General features: G+C 40.4%; 1 protein-coding gene across 2 annotated transcripts in view; it reads right to left on the bottom strand.

The window, feature by feature from the left end:
• WDR88 (WD repeat domain 88) overlaps positions 1-24,617 on the bottom strand; it is a 346,429-nt gene that overhangs the window by 116,493 nt on the left and 205,319 nt on the right. For both annotated transcript variants that reach the window (XM_085640073.1, XM_085640072.1), the window contains exon 4: positions 8,138-8,201. In XM_085640073.1, the coding sequence (XP_085496199.1) occupies positions 8,138-8,201 (64 nt within the window). The remainder of the gene's footprint in view (positions 1-8,137; positions 8,202-24,617) is intronic.

Raw genomic sequence — 24,617 nt, 5'->3', positions numbered from 1 at the left:
AATGGGGGTTGGGCAAAGGTCCTTGCGAGTTGGCTGCCTGTGCGGGGTTAGGGGGAGAACCTGACCAGACTGTTCAGCCAATCCCCCATCCTGCAGGGCCAAAGGCCATGCGTGGCAGGGGGTTGACTGCCAATGAGGCATGGTGGAGCAGCAAGGCCCTGCAGCCAATCCCTCGCTGCGCACACCCGTGGTGGTTGGCCAATTGCGTGGTAGATCATCAATAGTGAGACCAATATTTCTTTAGTGATTTTCTGATGCTGTTTTTGCTGTATTCTCCTTTGAATTATTCTTAATTCCTCTGCCTGATCATAATTAGAAATATCCTAAATGGTACCCCTCTTGTTGCCCTGGGAGCAATTAGGTTTTTATTTGATCCTGGTTGACACAACCCAATAACTCCACATGAGAACATGATGCTACTTTACGCATTGTATGCCACCTGTTTCACTAGCCATGCTGGGATGTTTACAGAAATTATAGCAACTGTTGTCATATGTTCATATCAATTTGATGATAGCCCAATCTAACTACAATTTATGCCATGTATGCACACGTACATAGATATTTGGCATAATTGGCTCAGTATAGCATCTCTTTTAAGTTTGTAATATTAGTCCTTAAAATGCTTTAAATAGGAAAGTGGTGGTAGTTTATTCTTTAATTTAAACAAATTAAAGATTATTATTTGTCATAAAATCAAACTTTCAAGGTGATAAATAGTTTATAGACAAACAATTATCAGTAACCAATAAATTACCATATACTCTCTGGGATACAAGAGCAACATAAAAATTCAGGCAAACATCACGCGTGTCAGCATTTAAGTTAATATTATGTAAGGGACTTGTGTCAAGAGATGTTCCAATAGCTTTCTCTTGAAACATGTAAAAAGTGCTTCAGAATCAGCTCCCCTTAGATACTTTTCTTCTATACTTTCCAAAGGGTAGGGTTTTTCAGGTTTCAAAATTACTAATTAGCATTATGATGATGTAATAGCGTCTGGTACAGGCTCCATCAGACTTTATGGGCCACTCATAAAGAGGGTTTAAGCGTTTACATGAGAACATTAGGAATTACTGACAATAATCCAAATAATAGGAACCACTTTATGAGACAAGCGTTTAGACATTGTTGTCCTGAAAACTGAAATAGTTCAGATGTCAAACATAAAACACAAGATAAGGATATACACAGGGTTTTAAGTGGGGTGAAAAAAGGGGTGGGGGATTTCTCAAAGGGGCATGGCCGATGTAATTAAGGGCGTAGCTTAAAAACACCTAAACTAAAACTCTGTGCTAAGCATAGTATGCCGCCCGACTAGTATTTTGCTGTTACTGTCATTGCATCCAGACATATGATACAAGTAACATTACTACAACAAGCCAGGACTACTAGCTTTGTCAATGGTGTTAGTTGCATAAGATAAATAAGCAACAACTATGACTTTGTTGTATCGCATATTGAAAATGCTTCAGTTCTGAAATGATAAGACTGTGAGAAAACTAAAATGAGTGTCTTTGAAGTTCCACCAAAGGCTTTGAGCAGTGGTACTGCTAGAGAGTAAATATTTTTCTTTCAATCTGACGGTGATGGCAAAATTGGAGAGCCCGATAGGGACCCGTCACGGTACATCTTTTAAGAACTGCCAGTGTCAAGCACTGATAAATATAATGGGGTAACCCAATATTCCTCAGAAACTGGGCAATAATGAAAAATACTACAGTGTGTTCTGTCGGGTCAAACAATTGCTTAGTATCAGGGGTAATAATCGCAAATAACTCAATTAAATAATGGATAAATCGAGACACACAAGACAAGATGAATACATTTGGATGTTTATATATCCATTCATTTATGTTTTATATGTCCATTAAATCATGGAGTATATGGCTGTTATCCATTTGTATCATAGGACAAAAAACATTTATAAAAAAACAAAATACAGAACATATAATGTGAAGTTGTAACATAAATATTTACAACAGATAACTAATGCACACATCTAGACAATACAAAAAGAATTGGTTTAAACAATTAGTCCAATTAGTGCATATATTGTTCAATCTACACCCTATCTTGTCCTAAGCCTTGATTTGTTAGGATGGAGCGACTCAGAACGTGATATTGTTTAGCGTCAATGTTTCGACCCATGGTGTACGTGTCAGTTAGAAAAACATCACGGGGGTCTCCTTCAGGATTATTGAGTGTCCTACCAACAGCCTATACAGGAAAAATACAACATCAGTATTGAATGTTTGCCGTAGCATGCAAAAGGTGAGCTGACAAAGGCAACTCAACGGTAGTGGATTAATGATTCAAAAGTGATCAGGGGGGAGCATGTGTCATCAATCATATCGTCTACTCGGGCGGCAAGCCGGGCCTATCCAGTTGCACGAAATCTACAATGTGAAATGGACATGAGTATATCCTTGAGGGGGCATGAGATAACTAACCCCCACTCACGACTAATTAGGACATATAAACCCAGTTCCCTGCATTTTACAAAAAAGAGTGAGCTCACTCTTTGATTCAGGTTAGTGTGTAGAATCACATTGGTATACCCATGTGGGGTCATAGCTAATCTAAGACACCCGCTCGCAGCTAGTTAAGGAAAGAATAAAGAACTACCCAAGTGCCTGCACCATGCAAGGATAAGGAAGACTTACCCTTTTAAATTTAATGGGCAACCCTGGAAGAGTGTTGCTGAAGTAGGTGTGATCGGTGAATGGCTCAATCCTGTACTCGTTCTGTATTATTCAGGCCATATGGTGAATTAATGAGGGTAAACGTGACTATGAGATAAAAATATTTTGCTAGGACCTAACTTGTTGACAAAGTGGAAGTACCAGACTCACTTTTACCCATGTGGAAGGTCCGCTGAAGTGGTCAATCAGCTTCAAATTTCTGGTAGAAAATGGCAGAGAACCAAAAGATGCTAGGGCTCGTGGAGCCGACTGAGAAAAATGTGAAAGCCGTCAGTTTTTGGACTCACCTTTCCCACGCGGTGCAGTGATTGCACGGGACTCGGATAACCGACTGTGCGCAGTAAGCTGGCTGTTAAATAGTAGGAGAGGATGGCCGCTGCGTTAGCGTGTACGTCCAGGAAATATGCGTGGTGAGTCCCGCCAAGTGACGTGATTACTGAAGCTACAGATAAACCTTGTCTGTCCATCTAGGAACACTGATAGGAGAGAAAGATTCTATCGATGTGAAGGTCTGAATTACCCCGTGTGTAGCTTAATAACCGGTAACCTTACGTGAATTTGATATTGAGCTAACTACAAGTTGCTAAACTAGTGTATTGATCAAGTACTGTGGATAATAAAAAAATTGTCATCATAGATGCAGTGATTGAGAGATGTGTACATCAGCACTGTGCATAAATCGGCATGGAAGGTGTACGTCTAAAAAACACAATACAAGGTGATCAAAGCATAAATGGATATCCTATTGAGATCACAAGAGAATACAATTTATCTCATAGCGTGTGCTGAATAGTTCATAGAGATTCAGAGGTACTACAATCGCATTCTTTCCACGAACGACAAATTTTGAACTAAAATTTTTAGAGTCACAATGAATACAATGATGTTTAGTCACAAGTAAAGACATAATTATATTCAATAGAATTCAATTGTACTATAGACTTGCACTTTAACATTAATAAAGGTCTGTGCATTGCAGGAAAATTAGTGACTTATGTGACAATCCTGGTTAGATTCGACTAGTCATAGAGTGACTTCAGTGACATCCTGCTTAGTGATTACAGACAATTAAACCTCAGTACACTTATGCATAGAGGGGCGCGTGAGCCCCTTCGCAAATGGTCTATTGATATCAGGCAACAACAGCTCAGCAACTGTATCAGGCAAGAACCCCTCAACACTTGCCCAACCTCTTAGTAGGGCAAGTAGTAAATTGCCTCAGTGACCTAGAAGGGCAACCTGTCTATTAATCTCCTCAAACTCGTACAAACCATATGCAACAGTGTCTAAAGTGCGTATCCATCTGCACTCACTTGTGTTGAGTCTTGTTTGCATGTCACCTCCCCTTGGGCTCTGGCAAATTTTCTCCAAAATCGACCATCTCATGTCTTCCACCTTATGCTCTTTGGTCTGAAAGTGTTACACTAAGGGGGCCCCTATTGTCTTGCATCATATCCTGCAGCAGTGTTGCAGGATCCTTCCTTCGGCCTTTTGTATGGTTTGACCCACATAAATTTTGTTACAGGGGCATGTGATGGCAAATATCACCCCCAATGTGTTCCAGTTGGTCTGGTATCTTAGGGTGTAGGTGCAATAGTTGTACAGTGATTCTTTTCTCTCCACAGTGAGATCCCAGCCTTTACAGCGGCCACATTTAAAGTGTTTCAGAAGTGGTGGGAAATTCCATTGTGATCTGATGTCTGGAATGGGAGTGCTTTCCAACAATCATTTGCAATGCAAAAGGACTCACATTTACGCGTGGCATATTGCACTGCAAACGATAGTCGTCACGGACAACGTGAGGGAGGGGGGAGTCATGGACAATGGGAGTGAGAAGGGGAGAAGGCACAGACAACGTGAGTGGGGGAGGGGGTGGGGGGCGAGAAGGCACGGAAAATGGGAAGGACTGGGGAGTAGAGAAGGCAGTAGGAGAACCTCATTAAAGAAGATAGTTCTCACAGTCTAAATAACACGTACCGTGTAACTCTCGAAGTAAAGGGGCCAGAAGCCATGGGAGGATACAAATTACGGCATGACCGTAATAAGGAGGGACTAACAAGCCTATAAAAGAATCCAAAGTCAGCATTTACGAATGACAAAGACACAAGCCAATGAAAAATATGGGTGGGGGAGTGGAAAGGGCTTCCCTCACGTACTAAACTACAGCAGATCTTCACCAGAGCATGAGATGACTCTAGGCCCGACCTAAAAAGGAACTAACCACTTTAATGTTTCCACCTCTCTTAAAGGCAAACATAGGTTTTTCAGGCATGTTGATGTCTGTGTCAACAAGGTTCCAATATTTGTGAATTATTTTCTTGATATCATTGCTCCTGGTATTGAATATGGTGACGCACACTAGCCTGTCAGTTACTGTATTGCTGCGTTTGACCTCAAGCAAAGTGTTGTGGGGGCAGTACACTGCATACTCTTCCTGGCTCTCTTGAGGAGACCCTTAGGGTAGCCTCTATCTTGTAATTTGGTCAATAATATGTCTGTTTATTGAAAAAAATCGGCTCTGTGCGTGCAATTCCTTCTCAACCTTACAAATTTGGCATAAGGAAGGTTGTCACAGAGAGATTTCTTGGGTGATGTGAATTGTATCAAAGAAGTGTGTTTTTTTCAGTCGGTTTCTTGTAAAGTGTGGTAACAATCTTAGAGTCGTCTTTTTTAATGGATAGGTCCAAAAAGCTTATGGTCTCACTGTCGTATGTCATGCTGAATTGTATGTCTGGGGAGCTGCCATTTAGCCAAACGGAGAAGTCCAGCAAACTAATCATGTCGCCAGTCCAGATCATTAACACATCATCAATGTAACGTTTCCACATAGATATGTTATCAAAAAATGGGTTTCCCATGTTGCAAATATGTTCCTGCTCATATTTGTCCATGAACAAATTAGCTAGGTTGGGTGCATAGCAGGCTCCCATCGCTACACCTTTCTGTTGGAAAAAGAAGTCTTTTTGGAAAATAAAAACGTTCTTGCTAATGGCTATTTTTAGTAACTGAACTATGAAGTCAGTAGGTACCCAACATGGATTTTCCCATTTATTGAGCACCTCACAAACTACCTCCAAGGCCTGGTCCTGAGGTATGCTGGTATACAATGAGGTAACGTCAACTGTTACTAAAACAAATGTATTTTTGTAAAATGGTTGATTTTCTACCAACTGTAGCACTGCCATTGTGTCACTAAGGTAGGATCTAGTCTTCTCAACCCACGGTTTTAGGAACATATCAATGTATTTGATGAGTAGTTCCAAAATAGAACCGCATCTGGAGAGAACAGGCCTTCCTGGTGGGTGTCCGAGATCTTTGTGCACTATGGAAAGAGTGTATATTATGGGAATACGGGGATTCGTTTTGTTAAGGAACTGGCATTCTGGTTCACTTAGGGAGCCTTCTTCCAGACCTTTCTGAGTTAGTCTCCGAATCAATTTGGCAATGTCTTGAGTGGGATCCTTGTTAATCTTCAAGTAACTTTCCTGAACTCCTAGTTATCTATTTATTTTAGAAACACAGTCTGAGGTACTTTGTATAACTACTGCTCCGCCCTAGTCCGCAGCTTTGATGACAATGATCCTGTTGTTCTGGAGTGATTCCAGACTGTCCTTTTCCATTTTGGTGATGTTATATTAAATATATTTTCTGTCTTTAAGGAGGTCCATAACTTCCTTCAGAACTATTTGTTCAAATGCCACAATTTTCTGTGTGACAAGATATGCTGCTGGCGTAAAAGTAGAGGGAGGTCTCAGATTAGTGGCTGCTATTTGGGATACAGTTAAAGGATGTTTAGTAAAGAAATATTTCAACCTCATTTCTTTTTAAATTGCTGTAATTACATTTTTGTATTGAAAGTGTTGTGACCGGCAGTAGGAATAAGGGATAAGCCTGTTTTTTGGGAATACTTTTTCTGCTTCTGTTAGTATGTATTTTGACAGATTTATTATAGTATCTGATTGGGCCTGAGATTCTATGTCCAATACAGTGCCCAAACTGTTAGACTCTATTTGTTGACCGAATCCTGTCTCATGTCCTGTATGTACGTTGGTCTTCTAGCTACCACCTGTAAGTTTGCCTCCAGGTCTGGATCTCCCTGTGATTCTCCTGTGGGTAGAAACGGACTCTTGTGTTCCTTCTCTGAGCGTTCTGTCCTCGATTCCAACACCTGAATTTGCCCCATTTCTGTTCTTGACCCCTTCCCCTGTTGGCCATTCATGGATTGTCCCCTAAAAAAGTGGTCCCGCTATTTTGGTAGGTGCGGCTACTATTGCTAGTGCCTGGTCTTTCCATATCACTGTCAGAACCACTTCCAACTGACGAGTCAGAAAAAGTGGCGAACCTTCTTGGTCCCTGTCTACTCCTGTTGGTGTAGAAGCCCTGGCTATCTTGTTGATAGAACTCCTCTGATAAGTATGGATAGGTGACTTTTTTGTCATAGGCTTTAATGTCCTTAGCTAGTTTATCCAATTTTGTATTCAATGTAGTAGTGTTAAATTCAATAACAGTCTTTCCTAGATGTACAAGGGATTCTTTAGCATTACTCAGTGCCCTGTCCTCTAGAATCTCCATCTTTAAGTCAGCTATTTCTTGGGTCAATTTTTTTAACATATTCATGGGCCGTCTCTACACCCAGCACCATCCAATGCCTTTAGCAATTGTTGGCTGTGAAGCTGAAACCTTCCCTGAATTTGGGGATATATATGAAGATTGTAGGCTTGTTTTTACATGTAGCCCCTTATGAATGATGTTAGACTATAAGGGGCAGATTTACGTTTCCCGGCGCATCCCTGCGGATGTGCTGCATTTACAATGTGGCGCACCATGGCGCAAGGATAGGCAGATGCGTGTCGCATCTGTTGGCGTAAGGTTGGCGCAGTGCTGGAGTGGAGTCGCGGGCACGACGCAACTCCAGCACTGTGCCAACCTGGCCTATCTTTCACATGGTGTGTCACACCTTACGCCTGCTTCAAGCAGGCGCAAGGTTTTGACGCAGCGGGGTCAGAAAAGCGACTGAGTGAAATCTTGTAGATTTCACTCAGGCACTTTTCCGAGGCATTCCTGCGCCGGAACGCCCACCCTGCGCCGGTACGCCCACATGAAACCTGACGCAGGTTTCATGTGGTGCAGGGCTTTACAACGTGACGCATCTCCCTAGATGCGTCACGTTGTAAATCCCCCGCAGCATGGCGCTAGCTTTACGCTGCCGCTGTGTCACAGAAGTAACTCAACGGTGGCGCAAAAGTGGCGCACAGGGCTTGTAAATCTGCTCCTAAGTATTAAGTCAAAAGATAGCCGTGCAGGCATGTTCGCACCGACAGGACCAGCCCCACTGAAAGTCCAGGATATACAGTTATGATTTAGCCAGTACTTTGGTGAACTGAGCCAAGAGAGCAAAACAGCAAAAGAGCGAATAGCTAGAGAATACATACAAGTACTTTTCCAGTCTCCATGTCCCAAGCCTTCACTGTCTTATCAAAGGAAGATGTTATCAATCTGAAAAAAAGAAATTTTAAACTGATCAAAACAGACACTAAAAGATTTGTTAAAATAACACCTGTTCCTCAGTTACACCGTTTGAAAGAAACATCTTTAATGTCAAACATGAAGCAGATATAGTAACTTTTTGTCTATTCTTAAAGTACAGATTCCTGCTCAAAGACCTCGTACCTGTCCGCCCACCAATAAACATTTACTGTGGTATAAAAGACAGGAGGAGCCAGGCGCACAACTACACTCAATCCTGGGGGATTTGGAGGCAAACACTTTGGGTTAGGTGGATTTTCCTCCCAAGATTTATTGTCAGATTGTTGCCAATGTATTGTTCTTTTTTGCTTTTTGTGAGGTAAAAAAGCAAAAAACATCCATTCCTTCGAAGGGGGATCTCCTTACTGGTTCCCAGCTTTTTATACTCACATGTCTCACAGATACTGCCTTTACAAAGACAAGCCGTCTCAATGCATTTTACCAGTGTGGAGGGGAATGTAATTGGGGGAAAAGCAGGAAACATCCTTGTGTTGTGCTTCCAGTTGCCATTTATGTCAATTACCGATACGTAAATTGTGATACTGGGGAGCACCTTGTATAACATTCCCAATTTCTATCAACTCGCCGCCATTCAACCTTCAAACAGCCTGTAATGAAAACTGGAACAGACAGAATTTCCCATCATTCCGCATTTGTTCCCAATGTGAATGCTGGCCAGACTGTGTCAGTTGCTAACTTCTGTATAATGTGTGATTTCCTTGTCCTGCAATATGGATCGCCATAATTATAACCAGAAAAACAGGATCTCGCTGTTATCACTGATATCATGTAAATATGGATTTGCCGCACTTTCTTTGTAATCCACTATGTAGCATAATTTCCAGCGTTCTACCAACAAAAATAGTTTCTAGATCAAAATGGATCTAAGATTACCAAAACTAAAGAAATGTTGCGCAAGGAAGTACACAATACTTTGCCAAAGTTAACCGCGATCTTTCAGACCTTAAAGGATGTAGCTACACATTAACAAAATGTGAATTGTGCCTAGGGGTGTTAATACAGGTACAAGTGAAGAAGGGCTTTTGTTTAAACCAGAAAGCCTGAACTGTCGATATTTGAATACAATTGATACAAGATGGAAAGTATGATTCTTTCTGTGGGACTCATACAATCCAGGAATTTGGTTTGTCTAACTAATCATGCAAATTCATATTCCCATCACAAACAAGGCTCTCGGAGCAACAGTTATTTCAAGAGGGCACTCAGAGTTTAAAAGAATGCCAAACATGTTGCATCTCTCTTTAAAGTATGATGTCTTGACTCTTAAAGAACCTTTTACAGAGTCATAGGTAACATATAATATTATTCTGCAAGGCTAATATTTACGGAAGAACTGTTTTCAGAAGCCCCCAGGGGTAAATCACAAGCTTTAAACTTTCAAAACTAGGGGGGGGGAGAGGGTGGGACAGATGAAAGGAGAAGGTATGAGTTGGGGACAGGACACCTAAACTAGGGAAGAAGTGAGCGAACTCGAAAAAGTGCAGTAGACAGGCCAACGGCAGCAAGCCAGATTGTACTGAGGGGATGGGAGACCACGTGAGAGAGGGTGAGTAAAGACCCAGTGGGACGGAGGCTAAAGAGAAGACAGGAAAAGAAAGGTAGGGGGAGACATGTGGGATCAAGATGTATACTCCCCATGACTTTTCTGCCTATGTTAAAAATATAAAAACCTTAAAAAGAGGCCTCATCAAATCATGGTTGCCTCCTTTCAGAACGACCAAAAAGAAGCAAGTCAAAATAATCAACAAACATTACATCTTAATAAAAACAAACATTGCTCTGTAAAATGCATGGTTCTTCACCTTCTCTTCACATTAGAAACCTGACAGATACTCCATAGTGAAGCCATGCAACTCCTCCAAATAAATATCCTCAGTGGGTAGTATTAGAGGTCAGGGCTCTCCCAAAATCCTGTCACCTTTAAACCTGGAGGGTACAGTCTGACAAGTGGCAGCTAAGGCACAAAGGCGAATAACCTTTAATCTATGAAGGATGAGGTTCTCACCAAGTGTAAGAACTCCATACATGACTGTAGTTGGCTGTCTGCTCATATGATGGACATATAAGTTGGTATCTTTCCTAGAAACCCACCATCAAACAAATGTAGCACTTAGAGGATATACCGCAGATGATACTATTTGCATGGAGCACATGAACTCCAACATTATTCATACGTCCTGAGGATCATTTTATACCAGACATTGGGATGCAAATTGGACCGTCCTGATGACATGGCTTCATATAAGTACTAGCGAGATTTACAGAAAATGTAGAGCCCTGAAGAAGTCAGTGTACGATGAAACGCGCTGGCTACTGTTGTAAGGCGTTTGTCAAAAGAAGAAAATGAATAAACAACTTTCCTCTGTACACATCGAGAGCATACTGTGCATTATGTATTATCAAGTATAAGTATTGTGGATGTGGAACAATATGATAACTGTGCTGAACTCTCATTTAACTTAGTTATGAGTTATATTCTTTGGTACTGATGGAGTGCTGAACCATTAAGAATTAAATTGCTATTTGGAAGTTTCTTCCATTAGAAGTTGAGAGGGGTTGAAAGTCTGGTTCTATGCACCACATCAAGCTCCCAAACTTGACCCACTTTTTGTTGGTAAGTGCAGCAGTCTATTGCCTCAAACCCTTTTTGTATGAAATTGTCAAATGGCATTCCCACAAATATCCTGCTGAGATGTTGGGACTCATTCAGAGCTAAAACCATGACACATTTATAGGACAAAAATGGGGGCCCTCAAAGGAGGAGGCAAGAAGGATTATGTAAGGGGGCAGAAAGACTTCACGGTTTACATAGGGTTAATGCCATGAAAATAATGTGGCAGTTTCTGGGCTCATATCCGGTCTTGTGTATGGTCAATTTCTATTTTTGTTTGGGTTCGTAAGGGTGGAGTTGGAACTAAGGGGCTCTAATAGAAATAAAATGTTATGTCTTATGAAAAGTCAATTCAAGATTGATTTTCTGAAATGTCTTTTTTTACATCACTCTAATAACACTAATTTATTGTAATTATTCAGAAATGCAAGCTATTGTTTTTTCTAGATATGTTTGTCAGAAATCGTATGCCGTGATCATCTTTTGTCATTTTTTGTCTTGCATTGTTATATTTTGACAAACAACGCAGGCAAAAGTGGTGTAAAATGTATCATTTTACTCCTGTCCTTTTCATATAAACTTATCGATTGGGGGCAACTCACCTATTTTACAAACCTTTTCCTCGGGTGCCAGCTCTTTGTTTAAATTTCAACTTGGTTGGACAAAAAAATTACACACTCATGCTTTACTCGTGCATACTTTTGCGCAATATTTGTACAGGTTTTTGTGTAGGGTGGAGTTTGGGGAAGTGGGATCTGGGAAGAGCACTCAGATTCCAGAAACTTCTCAAATGAGTTCTATAGCAGAGGTATTGTTTGGTCCATTGTATGTGTAATCATTTTTAAGCATTCAAGTTTTAAAAATACACACATGCAGCATATAAGAAAGACATTGCATCCTATGATGTGGATCATCACGGTTGGGGAGTCTCATGTGGATGATCATGGGGAATGTGTATTTTTCATGCCACGAATTCAGACTGATTTATTTTACTCACTAAAAAAATCGAGTAATATGTTGTTGTGTGATAACACTTTAAAGCTGGACTTCCCAATGTAAAAGAACAATATAATGTATTATTAATTTACCTTGGGTGTAATTGTGCTTCAACAAAGTAATGCTCTAGTTTCTAATTGCCATGTTCCATAATAATAATCGTTTAAACTTAAATAAGTCTTAGGGGTCTCCAACCTCTCCTATAACAAGATCTACTTTTGATCAATATAAATCATATCGAGCTATTAATATACCTGTTACAATAGTTAGCACATATGACATAGGCTTCAATTTTTATAAATTCACACATTTCAAATCTTCCAGTCCCAATTTTGAGGTGCTCTGCTCTTCCCTCCCAGACCAGAGGTTACACACAGTGTGAGTCACAGTGCTGGGGCCCACTTCAGCAGCACCTTTGCTGCACAGTGATTGGTTGTGTTTCAGACTTGTTGCTGCCAATCACATTGTAAGTGTGCTCCAGCATGGCACCTTGGGATTGATTAGTCTGCCTGCCACTTCTAGGGCATACAGCTTAGTGGTGCTGACTCATGCACAAGGCTGTGTCAGATATTGGGCTGGGCTTCATGTCCAAGAGCTACCTGCTGGCAAGCTACTGGTACCTCCTGAGCTACCCATGGAGACTTTTGTACTAACAACTATATATGTATGTAAATGATACACTGCTTCACATCAGTGCCGAACAATGTGCTTTCCTTAGCTCAGATAATGGGCCCTTACAAACACTTTTGAATGTGTGTTGTCTTTGGCACTTGTCGCAAAAAAATATACAAACAGATACAAATGTAGTCAACTTGTTAATGGGTGAATGTTTACACTACAGCTTTTCAATTTTTAGAGTTTTTTTTGTTACACATAATTAGCACCCTAGTGTCCCAATCATTCCAAAGTCCAGATAGCTAGATTGTTGGCGCTATCCCTCGCTAGTATTCCTTTACATTAGGTTAAAATAAATAATAGCTTCGTTTTCATCACTTGGAACAATTTCCCTTTTTTTTTTTTCAAGAATAGCCGGATTTTTCATGTTGAATGAAGTCAGGATAATTGCTAAACGAGTACTACCCACATAAACTGTGGGTATGGTATGGCCAGTAACTTGGCTTCCAGTCACATTCCAGAGGGTATTGTAGAAATACATAAAAGATGTTTACATGGAAACCACCAAATACCAACAGTAACCAAGAAGCTGAAATATTAACATTGTTTTAGCCCCTCGTTGGGATTTCACAAACTCCCCTATTTTCGTAGGAGGTTCAGACCTCATGCGGTGAAGTTGCTTTGAGCATTTGGAATTCCTGGAGTCACAGGGGAGGAGGTCAGTTTAATTTGCAGGCGTTGCTTGGTAACCCACCATGCTGGGAGGCAGTGCACAAAGACAACACGCAATTGTATAAAATGTGCTGGATACTGTGTACCTCATATTAAAAGGCAGCTTACTCACTTTTCAACAAACCCCAAGCTACTTTTTAAAATCACCTTTCTGATAAAATGTAAAAGGCCCATTATTCGTTGTTAGCGTACTTGACAATTTGTTGCCCAATACGTGACGCACTTTATAATAAAGTTAGCTAAAAGGAATTCATGAGCAATCTCTAAATAGAGCAAAGGACCAAAGCCATCGTAGCATGTAAACTACAGTTGTCCAACGCTGACCAACAGGATGCCTGTTTTGAAGCAGATTCTATTTTCAAGGTATGCACAAAATACATTTGCATACAATTAATCTAAATGTGAATAGTCCTCCTGAAAAGCAAATGCAAAGCTTGTGCTTTGCATCTGCATACACCAAACACACACATTTGCAAGTTATTTCATGTGCATAGGTAATTAAAACCGTTGCAATACAAAAGCAATTTCAATTAAAATCAGAAATGTACATATAAAACTCCTTAATTCAAATTTCTTGTGTTTATAAATTCTTTATAAAAGCATACTATACTTAAGCAAGTAAAGCGACAGAGTTTATATTCACGTTTTTTCAGCTTTGCGCTTGTCTTTTTTGAGTCCGAGCACTTAGTTTCAGTCCATGCTTTTCTTCGTTGGCTGTAACAGAGTTCTATAATTGTGCAAAGAGGTGCTTTCGGATTAATGAAGTGCCTTTAATCCAAACTGTAGTGTTTTCTCCAAGACCTCATATTTCGGGTTTGCAACTGATTTCTGGCCAGCTGAAGTCCTTGTCGGCTAAATATGCGGACAGCTCCTTATGGCATAGCCTCGACGTCTGTACTGTACTGTATTGCAAGTCGGTTTTAGTTCGCTAAGGGGGCAGTACTTAATTTCAGTCCTTGCTTCCTTTCCCTGTTTATGCCCAAGTTCAGTTAGGAGAAGTTTATATCCAGAAAACCAAGTGTACTTGTGCCAGTAAACACGATATATATAGAGGAGCTCTTCACACCTCCTCACGGTCTTGCTTATATTTTGTACAACTAGATTCTTTCATAACTGCATAATAGGCATTTTCTGTTTGCATAACCTCAGGTACTTTACTAAATGGCAATTCAATTGTGGATCGTTAGATGCAAAGCATGCCAGTGCTGCTTGCCTCCTGGTGCGAACCCCTAGTAGGTTAAATTGTCGTTTCAGCAGTTGCTTCCGTTCTTTTAAAAGTTCTTTGCAAGAACATAGTATATGCAGCAGGTCTTCTGATGCTGATCCGCATAGGCGGCACATAGATGCCACTTTCTCCTTTAGTCAAGGTGGAAAATGCTGTCTACAGGGTAGCAGACCAAGTCTATATTTCATGAAACTGATTTATATGTTTTTTGCATAACCCAGATTTAAGTATTTTTGTGCGGTAGGCTCCGTATAGGTGTTCAAAGTCATCCATCCATCGGCCCTTTTTGACACAGAAGCCTTGTCCTCCAACCATGAAAGATGTTTCACTGTCTTCCAAACCAGTTTTTTACAAATGGTGGCAGTTGTGGGTGTTTCCCAAAGCTGGTTTAGCCCCATGTTATATAAGCTGCTATTAGGTACTCCGCAGCAGGTGATGCAGTGTGTAGTTGTAGCTCCTTCCATAACTGTTCATTTAGAGTTCCCTAGGGGGCTTCCCGTTCTTTGTCCCCGTTGATGATGTAAGCCCCTTGTCTTGCAAAAGATTGTTTCTGTATACCAAACTCAAGTCTGATTTGCGCAGGCGAGGTGTATTTAGGCAACCCGAAAATGACCCAGTATGCAGCTGCTACTGTGGAGTCGAGTATTTTGACATCTCTTTATTTCTGTGCCTCGCTGCCGTACATGATTGTTGGCAGTAGCTTTGCGCAAACCACCTGTACCAAGGGCAGAATCGATGGTCCATTTAGTTTGGTGTTTAATGTTTTTAATGAAGTAGCCAGCGCAAGGCCTCTATGCCTAATGCTGTTCTTCTGTGCCAAGAATCGGCCACTTTTGTCCAGCTTCACACCCAGATATTTGTATTCCATCGTGTCCTCAATTCTAGTCTCTCCCCAGAACCATGCTGCTGATTGTCTCCTTTTTTTTCCGACCGTCATAGTTCTTGTTTTATCCAGATTAATCAATAAATCAATTGCTTTGGAAAAGTCCTGTATCGCATTTAAAAGGTGTTGTAGCCCTACTTTTGTTTGGCTGATCAGGGCTATATCGTCAGCGTATAGGAGACAGGGCAGCAATATGTCTCCTAATTTTGGAGCATGTGAGTTGCAGCTATTTAGTTGCGAGACTAGGTCAGCTATGAACAGGTTACAAAGTATAGGTGCTAATACACATCCTTGTTTCAGCCCTTCTTCCGTTGGTATACACCTTGACAGGAGTGACCCATTGCCCAGCTTTATCTGTACCATGTGTCAGTGTGCAGATTTTATCAGCAAGTTTAGTAGGGGCTGTGGCAGCCCCCAGCTTTGCAGTTTGTAATCGATGAAACATAGGTGAAGGGGCATCCTTGCAGATTCGGCCTTATCCATAAGCATTGCCATGCTTAGTATGTTTGTAGTAGTCCCAACTGATTTCGGGAATCCAGTCTGATGTAATGGAATTGCGGATTTATCTTTGGCCCATGCCTGGAGCTCCTCTAGTAGCATTCAATCAAATAATTTGGCCTCATTGTCTATTAGAGCCACTAATCTGTAGTTTTGTGGTTTTCACTTTTCACCAGATTTATAAATTGGTGAGATAATTGATCCTCTCCAAGAGCAGGGCAGTGTGTTCAGCTTCCTTATTTCTCCGAATAGTGGTTCCAGTGCCTCTGCCCAAAAAGTTGCCTCTTGTTTATAGAGTACTGGTGGTAATCCATTGGGGCTGGGAGCGCCTTCTCTCCTTCCTTTTCCTATTTGCCGTTTGATGGTGTTAATATGGTTCCTTTCCAGGTCCTCTGTTGGTAAATCTCCTCCTAGTTTCCCAAGTACGGTAAATTTATTTGCAGCCCAGGCCTTAATGGTAGTTTGGCCTTCTGATACGTTTTGAGATTCTTGACCCCGCACACCTTGTTCAGTATCTAGGTGGAAATGGGACCTCAGGTAGTTTACCAAGACCTCCTCTGAGATGTTCGAAGAGATTCTGTCATGATTAGGGTGGATACATTGATTTATAGTGCTCCAGAATCTGGCACTGTTGTTTTGTTTAATGTTGGCGTGTATTTTTGCCCAAAGGTAGTTCTCCGTATCTCTAATTGCGTCCCTTTTTAGTTTTTTCAATTGCCTCTTTTGTTTCTGTAGTAGTTGCAGTTGTATTTTGTTGTTGGGCTTGTGACAAAGTTATGTCAGTAAGCGATAGATGGAATTTTAGATGAGCTTGATTTCTTGCTTGGCAGTTTGCAATATGAGCTTCACGCCGCTGAATCTCTGCTGGTTTAATGGTTTGATCTTAATTGCATATACTTCCATGGTTGTAATAAAACGTTCCCGTTTCTCGACTTCACCTTGTCCAACCCCCAGTTCAGAGTGTTGTTTTGCAATTTCAAACATGTTACTGTCTGCCGCTATCTTGAACTTGATTCTTTTAAGATTAATGGCGACTTCTGATCCTTGAGGTACCAGGCATCGTTCAAACGTAGGGACAGTTGCTTTGAGCTCTATTTCCTGTGGCCGATGGTCACTATCACCCTTGCCACTCAGCTGGAACGATGTAACTTGATGAAACAGATCTAGGGAGATGAAGGTGTAGTCCAATATTGTACTCGTTCTCGTTGAGCTGTGTGTTGTTACAGGAGGGTTATCTTCTGCTGATCTACCATTTATTGCTCTTAGATTAAGATGTTCCAGTTCCTCCAGAACCAGCTGTTCTGCCTTGGTTTGTTTGCATGATTATGGATTCCCTTGAGGTGGTATGTTCCAGATTATGTTTTTGAGTAACACTTCTTCGTCCAAAGAGGAACCCATTAGATTGTGATTTAGGTCCCCAGTGAGGATGAGGTCAGTTGTGGGTCCTTCTCTTATGCATGTTTCTACAAAGTTGCACATTTCCTTTGCGTCTTTGGTTTTCCGTTTTGGTTGGATGTAAGCATTTATTATCACAATGTTAGTGTCCCTTATGTTTGTTGATATTGAAGAAGAAAATAAGTTTACTGCTAATAATGCTGGTGTTGTAGGACCAAAAACACTGGCAGTGTGAACAATGGTGTTCGCAACCTATGTGACCAATCCTCCTTGCAAATTACCGTATTTTGCCCCTTTGAGTGTGCTTGTTAAAAAACGCAGAAATCCCTGTAGATAGGGAGGGTCAGTTAGCCAAGTTTCTTTTAATGCTACTATGTCGAAAGCCCTAATGTAGGTGACAAAATCGAGATCTGCTATCTTATTTGCAAGCCCATTGACATTCCAAGAGCACACATATTTTACATTTTTACCTAACAACAAAACGTAATACGTGCATGTAGTCCACAAGTTCACCCCATTGTTGCTAAATAACATATGTTTATTGTTTCCTAATACAATGGAACACACTTAATTTATTGTGAAAGATCTACCTCAATGAGTGGATCCAATGGGATTCAAATCTGTGACTTACAGGTTATACAGAGACTTCTGTGAGGGAAGGGATGGAGACAAGACAAACCTGCTCAAAAAGCTCTCCAAAGAGCCAACAAATATTTGTCAATCTACCTAAAGCTGTGTGCAAGAAGGTACGTTTCTTTTTCATCATGTTCCCAGGACAATGAAATAAATTCCCTACTGAAGTGATGTTCTGTCCAGTTTAGTACAACTGAAGAGAAGACCAAATGGGCAGTACAGTGATTCACAATACATTTCTTTAGCAGTGTTATAAAGCCTGTGTAAAGCCAAAACATCAGATACCTTCACACTGAACAAATTAAGACAGGCTGAAACATACACAGTGAATGAAAAGAAGACCCATGAAATCGCAAAGGTAACAAAAATTGAGAAAATTAGAAACAGGCATGCAAAGTTTTCTCGAAATTAGAATGAGTTATACCTAAAAATATGTTTGGGTTTGCAAAATGTGGAGAGCCCTTGAGTAAAGTATAAAGCAAGCGGCATACAGATAAAAACATATGGGTAACATCACCAAGTTAGACTTGGTCATACGAAATGCATTAGAGATCTAAAAGTGAAGAGGCACAAAAAGATAGAAGTGTACGTACCCACGGGAAACAAAATCATTGGCTAGGCCCCAAGCCATGAAATTAAAAATGTAAAGGACTTGGCTACCAAAGAAATAAAGTCAAGAAGCTCCTCAACCAAATCAGGAAAACATACATATCCTTCCTCAGGGGTGGGGAGAGGATCAACATAAAATAATATATCTAAGGAACATAAAACTATGAGAGGTTCAGAGTAAAAAAGTGAGAAAGAGTAGTGGGACAGTGCCTAGGAGTTCAATCAAGGAATAGTATACAGAGGGAGAAATGGAGTTGCGTACATTTGGTGGCGGGCAGGAACATTGCTGATTCAGTATGTGTTTATTCTTGAAGGGCTGGATCTCACATTTGTCAGAATATTGTAGAAGGCGTCATACTCTTGAACTCTTCCTTTTCTTAGCCACATAGTGAAACAGAGCTAAATAAGCAAATTATTAAACAACATTTCTATTATTTACATGAACGATAATGTGTAGTGCTTTGATATTAATTCACTTTATTTCGATCCACTGCATTTTCCTGTCATCTTAACTGTGGAAAGCTAGTGTCCCTCTTCCAGAGACATTACCTGTGTTGTAGAATAACATAAAATGGCCGCCGACTGTAGCATAGCCCTTCAAAAAGGAAGAGTATTTACTAGATTAATTGCTACATATTCACAGCTGCATAAAACGTAAGTGTCTCACACTAGACCATTAAGGGACTTGTTATGACTTTCTTATTGTCAGGTCTTGTAAATTAACCATACAAAGTTACTGATATGAAGATATCGGTTTTTCTGCCGGCAGAGTTATCGGTAATTGAGGGCAGAGTTATCGGTGATTGCAGGCAGAGTTATCTGTGATTGATTACAAGTGGGAGTCCAAAGGTCACCATGTAAAAGGAGAATCTGTAATCTGCATCAGATTTCCCAGGTAATTCTTCATTTGCTCCCATGGTGCTGGTAACTCTAATCCATTGGAGGCTCCTCCACTAAGGAAGAGAAGCGTCGCGCCACTGCTATTTGAGCAGTGCAAAAAGAAAAAGAAAAAGAAAATTATAATAACAAGACATTATTATCATTTTATTTTTCCTGTGCAGGACTGGAGCCAGGAAGGGGCGCGGCTAGGCAAACTGAGGACTGTGAGGAGTGGTTTGCACTCCCTAAGCGCATTTAGGATGTTGTCCACCTGGCTCGTTGCACAGCCCGCTGGAGAACATGGTTTAGCCCCAAGCACTCCCTGAGTGGCCAAACAGGCCGCTCAGACCAATCACGACGCTGACTGGCTGGGAGAGTGTGCTTCCGGTGCTACCAGTTCAAAGGAGGAGGACGGAGGAGAGGTGTGCGGCAAGGGAAGGTAAGTTTATTTTTTTATCCATTTCCCACCCTCCATCCCCGTTCCGAGCCAGCTGTCACTCCTCTGATCTACCAAAGATCTGGTGACATTTAAATCTGGCATATTTATCTAATGCACTGGCTATGTAGGTAACTCCTTTTTTTTAGGTCCTTGCAACTGCAGTTGCATGACCATGCGGGAACACCAAACATGATTTTACCAGCCAGAAATTCTGGCTGGTAAAATTGCTTGAGACTTTGGCTGTAACAGATTTCATGCCTTGGAACCAGGACCCACCAAACCTTTTTCTATGGTAAAGGAATGTTGTCCGTTTCAGTGCCCCTTGCAGAACTATGTTTCCCCTTTCCTTTACTACTTTCCCTCCCTCCTTCCACCCCTTGCTTCACACAGAAGCTCAACAAACATTTACCACCTGCTCAAAGTAGGTGGTAAATGTCTACATTAAACCCATCAGAATAGAGAATATTGTGTGGCATTTTATACAGTAATTTCGTATCTGCACAGTTAATCCCCATTCTGATAGGTTTAACTTGTAATTTCGCCGTTCTGGTGGGGTGTTACTGCCTGGCAACAGTAATAGGTGTACTTTGCCTAGTTCTAAATTCAATGCTTCTTCAATGCTCAGTTTTATTCATGCAAAAACATGATTTTAAGCATTCATCCTTCTAATAGTCACGCTAACTTGCAAACCAGTTGTGTAGCTCTGCAAGTTAGTGACTGCAAATGACAGTATCATATATAAAATGGGATCCATTGGCCATTTGCATATTATACACAAAAACCAAGAAGACATGCTGCAAGGAACCAACAAAACGGTGATATCTGTTGGGCTACTTCTCATTAGGTATCTTTAAAGTCATTAGTGCAGTTTCCAACCTGAAATAATTTGGAGACCACATCTCCACAGTGATAATAACTGATTGGAGACAGGTCAGAATTTGGCTATGAGAATTGTGCATGGTCCTGAGGGAGACAGAGAGTGAGAAAGGGAGAGCAACAGACAGTGCGTGAGGGTGTGATTGTGTGCTTGTAGGAGTGCGTTACCTGGGGAAGTTAAAGGCCTTTACTTTTCGTTGATGGGATGTGATGGTTGATATCCTAGACCTAAAAACTAATAAATTGTGCAAATTATAGTGAGAGGGATTACCAGAACTCCCACCCAGGACACTACACATGACATTAGATAAGTTGTCACAGATGAAACATCAAATGACACCAGTAGTAACACTGCATATCACCTCAACATGATGTCTTCAATAATAACACCACTAAAGCAAATAAACAGCCATGTCCCCACTGAGCTCGACTTTTGGCGGTGCCCAGTGTGCTCCAGGCACAGGGTTTAACCTTCAGCCTAGTCCTACACTCAGAAACCATACTCAATTCAATTTCAATTTTTATTTATAAGATACAGATCTACAATGAGCTCCGCTTCATAAAATATGCCAAATACATAATAAATATGTATCTAAAAACATTTTTAAAAGGTAAGGATTTTAAAACACATCATTTTATTCGCTGGATTATATAATAGTTACAGTGCTTTTGTCCAACTAATTCCATAAATCAAGAACAATGGTTTCTGCAGGCAAGATCAATTAATATTCAAAACAAAAATAATATGTTCTAGAGCTTGTTCAAAATCCCCACAAAGATCATATAGTCAATTCTCTGGAGCAATCCCACCACAAGCTCCTGTAACGAATTTTAATAGCAGAATACTCATACGGTACAATTGAAAAAAATCGCTCAACGCCATGTTCCAGATTCTACTTTATGTAGAGCTGAGGCACTCCTTGGAGAACGTGGAAATTAATGTCTTCATTTTCCTTTTTCTAAGCAGGACATCATAGCTTAATTCAGTGAACAAGTCCCAATACTATGTTTCAGGTCATTCTTAAGCGCATAACAGAATATTGCCATTAAGTCAGCCCAACTCAGTCTACAGCACAGAAATACTTGATTAAAAGTTGTATACAAAGTAGTTATCTTTATGCTTTGACCTACTGTCTCTAAGCAGAGAAGGCCTCTAAAAGAGTATATTTTACCAAGTAAAACGTCTATGACCCCACTGGAGGACACCGGCTAACCTCCAAATATAAGTACTTAAAAGACCCATTTCAAGGCATATTGCGCCAATGGTTGAAGTGTCTACAATCTAAGGCCCTGTAAAGTGAAAAGAGTGCGTTGACACAAACCATCGCTTTACCAGACAAATGTGAAATGTTTTCCTTTATAGAGAAGTTGGTGAAGAACATTTGACCCAAATATGGGTATGTATAAACACTTTCCAACTCATCTCTTCCTATAATTCACTTAAATTAAATTGGTTTACTGTGCTCCAGAGCTAAGTCATCACTTTACTTTTATTGATGTTAATCTTAAAAAATGGTTTCAGCAAATCTATGCAGATAATCCGATTGGTTCTGTAAACCTCTAGAAGTTAGGCCAGAATCACAATATCATCTGCATACAGAAATAAAGCTATATTGCAGTGACCTAACTTCTGGGAGTCCCCTCCCAATTTATTCAAAGCCATAGGTAAATCATAAATATATAGGGAAAATAATAAAGGAGCTAACAGGCATCCTTGTTGAAGGCCGATATTTGTTAACAGTTTTGGTGATAACCCACAATCGCCCCCAAGTAATATCTGGCACCAGGTAAAAGGATAAAGTGCTATCATACGATTAAGAGATCTGGGATTTTCACATTTCTGAGCTTTCGCCACAGGGTAGGTCTTTCTACGCAGTCAAAAGCTGTGGAGAAGTTAATGTATGCCGCATAGACACTCATACCCTGCGACACCACATATTTCTCCAAATCAACTGCAGGGCAGTGATATTATCCAAACTGGAGCTGTTTGGTTTAAAACTAGCCTGCTCCCACTGTATAATACTATTGGCATCCATCCAATCTTGCAGATGGTCTAACAGGGACTTAGTGAAAAGTTTCCCAATAGCATCAAGCACAGTTATTTTCCTATAAATAGTGAGAGGGCAGTGGAGCCCTTCTTACGTAATGGTAAAGTATCATTGCGCCTCTTCGAAGTTGGAATTGTTATGGAACAAAAACAATAATTCGGACTGCCAAGTAATCTGACCAGAGGTCTTCTTCAAATTTTATGACTGTAATCCATATTTGGTATGGGCCCCTGGCTCCTGAAGCTCTCGTCTGATGGATAAAATACTTAATCTGAGCCCTTGAGAGGCCCTCTAAATCTCCTCCCTGCAATATAGGGGCCACCAAGAGAAGAACATTCTCTTTAGATAGAGGATTAACGGCATACAGATTGGAAATGTAAGAAGACCATTCTGCACTTGAGATGGTGCTCCTACAAGACATGTTAAATATACACTACAACTTTCTGGAATCTTTTTAGGTGGCAGCTTCTCAAAGGTCTATCAAGATCCGGTCAGCGTTCAGTTTTTTTAATGTTGCTTTCCATCTTGTACACCTTACTTTTAGTAGGTTAATCATTCTCCTTCTCTCCCTTGAAAAAGATCAAAATTGCTTCCTTTGTAATTTAATAATCAATTTATTCAAACTAAATTCTCTATGGTAATCTGCTATTGATTTATTAACTACCCAGAGGGGCCCTTGCAAAGGATTTTCTACCTCAAAATTCCACATATCCTGCTCAAAATTAACCACAGAAATTAATCTGCTCTCTAAACTATGCTGTAGGGAATGTTTTAGTGTGTATTTTAAATTATCTTTATTTGAAGCATTCCAGTGCACTTTATCATTGGCCGTACTTAGGTAAACTATAACACCCTTAAAATTCCAAGGCAAAGACTCCTCCAGAGCTAAGTCAATATTAAGAGAGATTATTTGATAATCACTCCAGTCTAATATCTCAAGGTCAAATAACAATCTAAGCATAGAAAAAGGGGTAAGAATATAATCAGTTAGTAATTTACTGTTTCCACAGTTATAAGTATAGTGGGAAGGGATATTTTTGGTCAATCTTCCATTCATATTAAGGAAACTATTATCCCTACAAACTTCTAACAGATGCTTACCTCCCTTCTCTAGTCTACATGACACCAGAAAGGTAGGCCTTAGAATATTTAAGGCTTCTTCCCTAGCCCAATCGGCAAACAAACTAATGGCGTAATTAGAGACTTTTGAAATAACATCGCCCACAATTATCAAGTTAATCATATTTTCTCTTTCAACAATCTGATAAATAAAATGAAATTATGAACTAATAAGGGGATCAAAGGACAGGCCTGGTGGGATGTAAAGATTGGCAAAGAGATACTGGTCAGACTGTGAGATAACATTTTCCTTCCAATTAAAAAGTATACACTGTAATACATTTAAGGAGTGAATACAAGATTTATATGACCAAGTGTAAGCCATACTTAGAAGGATTGCAATCCCTCCACTTGCATGGCCTTTCCTGGCTTTTTTCGTGAGGCAGATAATTACAAAATAATTATTGTGTTTGAAGGGCCCGTACACCAGGTCTCCTGGATACAGATAATATCCATGCCCAGGGCATCCAAAAAAATTAAGCTTCTGAGACTTAAAAAAACAACTCGCTAAGTTCCAGGGAAGGGCTTTAATACCCTTACTAAAACGGCTGATACTTTCTGTGCATGTATAATTAGAGTTAAGTACACCTGCTAGCCAATTCCACTTACATAAATTATCCCCTGCAAAAGCCCCGAAAACATCATTTCCAGACCCTAAAAAGGTGACGAATCTACCTTTTGACCCAACTGAGATCCGAATTAACTTATTAATATTTGGTAAGTCCTCTACAGGGAACCTACAATACTCCTGGGGGGGGGGGGTGTTATCATAAATAAAAGGATGTGTATCAGGCCTTATCAGTCTCC

The sequence above is a fragment of the Triturus cristatus genome, chromosome 12 (assembly GCF_964204655.1).
Source record: "Triturus cristatus chromosome 12, aTriCri1.1, whole genome shotgun sequence".
NCBI classification, from domain to species: domain Eukaryota; kingdom Metazoa; phylum Chordata; class Amphibia; order Caudata; family Salamandridae; genus Triturus; species Triturus cristatus.
Note: the sequence above shows the minus strand (reverse complement) of the source record. Positions and strands in the feature narration are given on the sequence as shown.